At 39.4% G+C, this 8,745-nt stretch overlaps 1 protein-coding gene across 1 annotated transcript in view; it reads right to left on the bottom strand.

Annotated features, from left to right (window-relative positions):
• The window catches only part of commd7 (COMM domain containing 7), an 8,995-nt gene extending 3,057 nt beyond the window's left edge, over window positions 1-5,938 (bottom strand). The window contains exons 1-8 of the mRNA XM_020609209.1: window positions 5,713-5,938; window positions 3,292-3,345; window positions 3,028-3,130; window positions 2,475-2,531; window positions 2,233-2,270; window positions 1,716-1,806; window positions 616-665; window positions 483-531 (exon numbers count right to left, since the gene is read on the bottom strand). Of these exons, the coding sequence (XP_020464865.1) occupies window positions 483-531; window positions 616-665; window positions 1,716-1,806; window positions 2,233-2,270; window positions 2,475-2,531; window positions 3,028-3,130; window positions 3,292-3,345; window positions 5,713-5,793 (523 nt within the window). The 5' untranslated portion in view covers window positions 5,794-5,938. The remainder of the gene's footprint in view (window positions 1-482; window positions 532-615; window positions 666-1,715; window positions 1,807-2,232; window positions 2,271-2,474; window positions 2,532-3,027; window positions 3,131-3,291; window positions 3,346-5,712) is intronic.
• Window positions 5,939-8,745: the final 2,807 nt, after the last annotated feature.

Genomic DNA, 8,745 nt, shown 5'->3' with positions numbered 1-8,745 from the left:
AATATACAGTACAGCAAATATCTTTCTGCAGCACATACACTAAAGGTGAAAAGTACATATTTACATTCAGGTGCCATAAATCTGTTTCTGAGGAGATCCTGCAGACCTGAAATGGATATGACAACTTGAGATCCAATTAGGCTGAATTCTTCCTGTCTTCATTGTAGCTACGGTAGTTTCTTGCAAATACAATAAACATAACTGACTAGAATTACCGCTCCTTGGTTGAATGCGTCTGCCGACCAATCAAATTCATGGGTATGAAACAGAAGTGAGGCCACTGAACTTGGCCTTTGACCACAATCATCTTGGAGTCCAAGTGGACATTTGCGACAAATTTGAAGAAATTCCCTCAAGGTGTTACTGAGATATCGCATTCACAACAGCCATATGGACGGCCAGCCCTAAGACATGATGCCTCTGAGCACAGCTATTGCTGGTGCAGAGGCTGTTTGTGTAGGTTGCGGCATAGAGTCACTCACCCATATAGACGTTTTCTGTGGAATCTCCCTTTCTGACCACCAGTTTCAACTGCAAGACGACAAAGTTGTTAAGCAAAAATGAACTATGGTGTGTGTATGTGTGTGTGTGGCAGTTGAATGCAGGGTTTCATACCTGCAGAAAGATACTGCCCACTTTCTGAATCTCACTAGTGCCGACAGTCACTGTGGAAGTCAGAAAACCTACCATGAAACTCACCAATGAGATCACAAACAAGGACACATTTCTGTTTTTAAACTTTATTTTCCAAAAGTCTGTTTCAGTAAAAAAATGCATCAGTGATTGTTCCTCAAAGATTCCGTTTTTGAAAGTAAATTTTGCCAACTCAGTTTAATCGTTTTTGTTACTTCCTAAAGTTGCATTAATTATATTTAGTTTTCTTAAATATTATTTGCCTTCTCTTTAACTTAAAACTCTTGCTGCTGATTGTCAAATAAAGGAATAAAATAACAATGAATAAACTGACTGTGTGTAATGGAAAAGGTGTTGCTAAAACCTTTTAGGTCTGTCAGCCTGTTTTTAAGTTTATCTTCCTTCTAGTGGCCAAAAACTGATAAATGTGGCATTAAAAATCACTTGTGTGCAAAGATGTAATTATATTTTTATTGAGCAATTTTACCTGTATTTTACACAGCCTCTTGGTACTTTAGCTGGTTCATGTACAGAGGCCACAACAAAATGTACATAAACTCAAAAACACCGGGATATTTTTTATACACTTTATTAACATTCAGCATAGCATGAGGTATCACTGAATACCAATCTGAGACACAAGTCTCCACAGATGCCTGACCGGCAACATGCAGAGATGCAGTCTGTCTGTCTGGCTGGAGGTTTTGCATATCAAAAAACAGCACAGTTAAGTTGACTACAGTCCCTTTACTCCCCACATAAACTGAAGCACAGTGTGTTTTAATATGAAGGACAGGTCAACAATAGCTTAACGTGATGCTAATAACTCTCCTGTCCTGTGTATTAGCATTTCTATCACATGCAAGTCTTGAGAAGTCATTAGACGATAGACCTCGATAAATTTGTACATACTGATGCAAGGGCCATGCTAATGACTATGTTATTGCGCAGTGCTAATGAATATGCACTGTATGTTTGAGAGGACAGAGTACTGCAGCCCTCCCAGTGTGCTTAGAAATAGACTTGAACCTATAATTTCAAAAGCTAAATTTGATGTAACCTCTGGTTTTGGTTTGTCTTACCTCCAAACTTCCACTCCATGTCAACCAGCTGGTGGACCATAAGGGTCTGTCCGACAGCAAGTCGGGACAGAGCTGCATAGTGCTCCCCCCACTGCAAAGTACCATTTCAAAGAGTCAAATTCCTCTTGTGTCCGACACACCTGGCCAATAAAGCTGATTCTGAAATGTCAGCAAAGCCTCCTGTGGCTGCCAAACAGTTTCTGGCATGAAAGGAAAGCATTTTGTGGAGCCTTTACAGAAAGCTAAATAAAATGTGATCCTGACCAGTTCAGTGGCTCATCAGCTTGTCAACAATTAACTTCAGGGGATTTTTTGCCACAATTATCTGATAACTTGTAGAGTCTGTCCAATACAGACAAATTAATGACTTTTCATCAAGGAAGACGTTGGAATGTCCCTTAACCCTCTTGTTCCTATCTCCATTGAGTATTGAACAAACACAAAAGCCTTTTCCAGTGTTATATTTATTGCACCTAAAATAAAATCAAAATAATACCAGGAATTTAAAAAATGTTACCTGCTGTGAGAAATGAGCCGCCTTGTCCTTGTTTAGTCCTGAGGGAAAAGACAGGGCAGGTCAGATTTCATGCAGGGCATTGTTACGATAATGAATAGGAATGCCCTGAGAATTCATCCTTCTTAAGACCTTTTAACATGACAGGGCATCATAAGAGAACACCATTCAGCAGCTATACTCAACTCGTTTTACAATTGACCCTGTTAATGATTGACAGGGCGATGAAGGATTTGGATGTGTACCTAATGTCACAAGATCTTCCTCAATCTGCTCAGCTGTCAGGTCTTTCTTCAGGGCTCCTGGGGAGAAAACATGGGAATCACTGTCAATGAGATGGAAACATTCCTGTAGCTGCAGCTCAACTTTCATGAGTGTCACGGCTCCCAGGCTACACTGCAGACCACACCCTGGCTGATTTGCATCTTCTCAGAAATGTAACTGCTCATCAGGTTTTTGATCAAAGTTTCAAAAAGGTGTTTATTCAACTGTATGATCATCTTAAAATATGTAGTTTTTGGTCTGTTGTTCTGGATAACGTAGGCTATCAATAACCGAAGTATGTGAGGCAGGCAGTGAGACAGAGAAGACAGCAGCAACAAAATTCCCACTAACACCTAGAAATATGTCCATGCAGATTCTCAGTCATCGAGGTCATAGTAAGCTGAAAAAGCATAAAAAAACCAGTCCAGTTGATTTTTTTTCTACGTTTTTTCAACCTAGGAATATATTGCCAGGTTTGCCTTCATCTCAGAGGATAAACTGTTCAACAGATGGATGGATATGTGTGTCTCCCACCCTGTGGCACGAGGAGGGCGCTCTTCATCAGGTTCCTCAGAGGACCACTACTCATCCCCTGTTCACTTGCAAATTCAGTGAGCTGCTGCATAAACCTCTCCGTCTACACACAGACAAATCCATGCATTAATTTGCATTTGCATGCGCACGCACACACACACACACACACACAATATGATGGACATATTTTTGGCTTGGTTCAGTTATTAAGACTAATCATTGAGTCCAAAGTCCCTTGATGTGTGTGTGTGTACATGTGCTCACCTCTTTAGGCTCCAGCAGGAACTGGAAGAGAATTTCAATCAGACAAAGAAATTGCTGCCCAAAATGGAAAAAATGAAAGACTGGGTTAATGTCTGGATGTTTAGCTGTCTTTGGTTAGTTACAAAAAACCCCTGTATTTCAAGAAAGGCAGAGTTTTATCCATGGCAGACCCTAAAGTATGATCAGGAACACATGCGCATCTCATGCGTGTCCAAATTGATATTGGATTAGCATTTGTTGGATATGTGTAAAATTATGTGTGTTGACATATCAACTGTCTTTACATGCTTGAAAGAATAAATCAAATCAATCAATCCCTCGTCTATGTCTGCATACACATGAGGGTATGCAAAAAGTCTGATTAGCCCTTAACAGAGTTTCAGTTCTCTGTAGAGATGGGAGAATGTGCTGGAAGAATGACCATCTCAGTAGCCCTCCATCCGACAGGCCTTTATGGTGGAGTGGCTATAAGAAACTCACTTTGACTAAAAGCCATTAGCAAACATTTTCAGATTTATTCTTTTAAAATTATGGGAAACCAGAGTGGTTTGCCCACAGGGCAGTACTTACAAGTTCACTTTTAAATGACGCATTCAGTATGTATATGAGTCATATTTCTTTAAAGCAGCTATAATCAATATATTTTTATAAAAAATGTTTCAAATGACATTATGAAATGAGCTTGTATTGATGAACCAGCAAATGAATTATCACCAAAATCACTGCCCAAAAATCTCAGTTACTGCAGGTTTAACAAACAAATCTAAGAAATCTGTATCAAGATTGTTCGTCACATGTATATTCTGTATATAAAAATGGACACAACACCACCACTTCCTGCCACTAAGCAAAGGTGAAGCCAAAATATCCATTGATGTATTAGCCTAATGAAAACTTGGATTCCAGGCTGAAATATGGCATCTAGTCACTTGAATGAAAGGTGCTCGCCTGGCACATAAGCCAAAAAAAGTCTCTTCTGAGTTTGTTTTTGCATTATGGGTCCACTGCATGTGCACACTTGTGTGCATTAGTGTCTCCACCCCTGTGCTTGCTGGCCCATAAACTTTACATTAGGATGATGTCATGAAAATAAAACTCTGTTTCCTAGGCTCTGAAAAAGTTTTACCAATACAGAACCTCCACGGATTAAAAATTCAACAATACAAAGAGCGATAATTAACCTCATTTATAATTCAATGTGTCCTATTAACAGACACCGATCAGCCATAACACTGTGAGCACCTGTCTAACACTATTTACATAGGAATGTGGCAGTTGGTCGGCACTCGTGTCACTCTACAGCTCACTGTGCATCTTTTCCATTTCTTTCCACAGTTGTACTGTCAGGAAGAGAACAGGCGCGTCTACAATTCAGTAAAAAACTTCAGTAAAAGGAGGAATTGTTGAGACAAATTCAGCAGCCTCACCACTCTAGGTGTGATATCACCACTACAGCCCCTGACTCTTTCTCTTCATAGAGACCAATGTACAGTGTTTCTCATTTTCAACCATTTTAACAAAGATTCAAATAAATTTTAATCTTTTGAAAAGTACAAATGGAAGTTAAAAGTTTAATCTACAGTAGGTCAACCTGATCATCAGTGAGCCGTGGGCGTCCATGACCATTTGTCCTTCCTTAGACACTGTTGGTAGGTACCAACCACTGCAGACCAAGAACACCCACCAAGACCTGCAGTGTGGGAGATGCTCTGACCACCATAGTTTGGCCCTTGTCAAAGTCACTCAGATCCTTATGTTTTTCCTGCTTCTAACTTTGAGGACTGGATGTTCACTTGCTGCCTAATACACCCCACACACTGACAGGTGCCACTGTAACAGATAGTCAATGCTATTCACTTCACCTCTCGGTGGCCATAATATTATGGCTAATCAGTGTACGGTCACTATGTTCAATGAAGAAAATGCTTTTTGGGCCCCTGGTGCGGCGTTGAGATCTGTTCCCCCAACAAGATGTGTTTACTCTAAGCTTATCCTAATCCTAACACCTAACCACCGTTAAGGGTTTGGGTTGGGGAGCACAGATCTCGACACAACACCGGAATGAGCTAATATACCTAACTCAAAGCAAAACTACGACAGTGATAACTTTACTACACCATAATTTACACTAACGTTATAAGCTATATGTGGACCGTTATGTTACGTTTTATGATAAAATGTAACCAACATATACAGTCCACTGTCACATGATTCACATGAGATGTCACAGTCAACAGCTCAGGAATAATGAGCTAATTCCGCTCATTCATAACCAAGCTCCATCAAAGTTACTAACAAATATACTTGAAGAAGAATTAAACCTCATCTGAGCTCAGAAATCCAGCTCGACTAGGCAATCTGCTGCTGTTACGCTAGTCCTCTGAATAATAAAGCAGGCGAGATAAATCGTGTTATATTTACCTGCTCGTTGAATTTGTTCAAGTTCTGAAAGTCTGTGCTCACAGCGTCCGGTAAAACATCTTTAGTGAAGTGAAGGTGCATGGTTTAATCTGGAGAGTTTCACTGAAAACCACGAATATATGGTGAAAACCCTTCAGAGTTATTCTGCTGTTATGGAGCCCGTTTCCGGGTTATTTAGTGCGCATGCGTACTACTGCTCGGTCAGCCACTTGGTGCTAAATGATCCAAATCGGTGCAGAGGCAAAAGAATAGGCATCACATTTAACCCTCTAGACATTTGTAATATTATAATAACAGTGTTATTGTGTTATTACATTATAATCAAAAGTGCGAAGTAACAATAGACATTTACTTGAGACTACTGTACCAATTATTATGTTCTATAAATTGTTAGCCTACTTCAGTATTTTGATTGTATGCCACTTTATACTTTATTTTTTTACATTTCAGAGCTTCTCATCGCATTTATTTGACATTTAAATTTACTTTACAGGTAAAGCTTATGATCAACTTATACAATTTCATGCATATTTATAGATAAAAAATGTAAAATACTATAGTGTATGGTGGTTAAAACCCATTCACTGAAATTTGGACCCATACAACAGAGTTTATTTAAAGAAATGGTGAATTAGTGTCAGTGCCACCTTGCTGCCCTCAGCCTGTTGGTACTGCGTACTTTGCTGTCTGTTACATGTTTTTATCTTGCCAGTTTGTCTTATTAGACCTGTATATATTTCACCATGGTCTTATTTTGATTGTGCTATAGTTCTTGTGGCTTTATATTTGTTCTCTTCTCTTGAATATTTGAATTAGTGTCTTATGCTGTTGTATACATTATGAGTTTTGCTGAAAATTGGAAACTGTATTTTAATATTTTGTATGACCTCTAGTAATGTTAACTATGTTCTCAGTTTCCCATGTGTTTATTTATATTGTGATACCCTGTTTTAATATTTACATGTTTTATTTGTAGGTGCAACTCTGTAACATGTGCCCAGGGACTACAAATGAAAATGGCCATTTACAGTAATAGTTATTAATGTCAGTATTTTTACACAGTGGTATTATTACTGTTACTTAAGTGACTTCTCCCACCACTTTTATAAAAGACTTCAGAAACACTGGGCATTACACCACAGGCCATGTGGGTCTGCAGAGAAAAAAGGGGGGCAGGGAGAAAAGGATGAGATAATCAAAAGCTTGCAGAGATTGAAGTGAAGATCAGTGGGAAAGAGGATTATGGAGTCCAGTCTGGTTGTCGACAGTGTAAGCTATTTTTCCCAGTTCTCTTAACCAGGAACTCAGAGAAACGAGGCGGTCCAAGTGGATACAGCTGACCGTAGCAGTAGTCAAAACATGGAGAAAATCAATGTGTGTGAATGTTGATTAAGTGGTGTGTATCTAAGAACATACAGGACATTCAGGGACATGTCCGGACATTAAGCCTAGGACGATATGATTAAGATTACGGCTAAACATATCATAATAATAACAATAATCATCCTGTCTGCGGACAGTCAAACTTTCCTATCTAGTTGTCCTTGACCATATGCACCCTGCAAAAAACTCATAAGAATGACTAAGCATTTAACAGCCTACCTAGACATCCTGTCTCCACTAAACATTTCTAATACAACAAGTGTCTAACCAATTTCTATCTGACTAAAAAATACCTAACAACAGGATGTGAGAAGAAGTGTTGGAGGGAGGTAGACAAATGAGAGCTGGCAGCTTTCAGTGAAACGTGGTGGAGGGTCTGTCATGGTGTCAGTTCTTCAAGACAGTCGCCACAAAAGAGTTCAAGCTAAGTGGAAAGAGAGTTTGCACTAAATACTGACTTTGGACTAGAAATCATTTGGTTCTGAAATTAATATGGGGTACATATTTCCTGTATTTCTTGGTTGTATCTTAATAAAGATAGAAATAAATATAAATTATCATTATGACCTTGCTAAAACAGTTAAACTAATGGTGGCCTAAGACTTTTGCATAGTAGGCTAATATAAACCTGGCATGCTGCATATTTTTGTTTTCAATACTTTCAGAATCAGAATCAGAACCAGAATCAGCTTTACTGGCCAGGTGTGTTGGGCAATTTGACTCTGGTACAGTGGCTCTGCAATGAGTAAGCAAGATAAGGCTGAGAAAACATAAAAGAATAAATGTGCAAACAAGAAAAAGGAATGTGCATTAGGACAATAAAAATAAAGTGCTTATGAAATACAAATGTGTTTTTACACAGTTTAGATGGAAGTTTTAAGATAAATATATACAAAGGTGTATTTACAAGGTACTGCACTGAGGATTGTCCTTCTGTCATACAGTCATGGGTTAACTGTTCATCAGAGTGATGGCTCAGGGAAGAAACTGTCCTTTTAGTAGCCTACGTTTTACTTATTTTTCTTAATTTGTAGGTGCCAGATAAATGCAGTGGAGTAAATCTGCCTCTGTGATATAATGGAGTAGAGTAGCCTACATAAAATGAACAACAGTAACCTATATGTGGGCAAATGTCGTTTGTGTCTTTGTTGTCTTTGTTAAATTATGCAATTTTCCCTTGAGAGCCAATCTCTACTTTTATCATCATTAGGAAAGAGTAAAACGTATTAGAAAAAGTACTGTTAGTGTAGTTTCTGTTCTGCAATAGTAGGTTTCATCTCTCCAGGGGAAAAGGGAAGGTCGGTGTTTCTCCCTCTGTTTTTAATGAACTTCAGTGACGGGAGGCTGGCTGACACTACAGAGAAAGGAGAGTTGAGTGTTGTTGGGGGTGGCAAGGTGACGTCAAACTAGTTCATGTTCACGTTTTTAATGTTAGCCACAGGGGACAGAATATGGGAGTTGACGTTCCCACCTGGGAATGCCTCCATCGCTCAGGGAGACCAATATCCTCATACTTCTTTGTGCAGGTCGACTCTGCATGGGCGGAGCCACAGCAAGTTCACTCGGTGTACAGCGAGGAGAGAGGGAGAGGTTGCTGGGGTGGGGGCGGGGGGTGCACGGCATAGCGCTGCAGCAGCATGCTTCCACAAC

Source organism: Monopterus albus, unplaced genomic scaffold (assembly GCF_001952655.1).
Source record: "Monopterus albus unplaced genomic scaffold, M_albus_1.0 scaffold98.1, whole genome shotgun sequence".
NCBI classification, from domain to species: Eukaryota; Metazoa; Chordata; class Actinopteri; order Synbranchiformes; family Synbranchidae; genus Monopterus; species Monopterus albus.
This window is presented reverse-complemented; position numbering and strand designations above follow the sequence as displayed.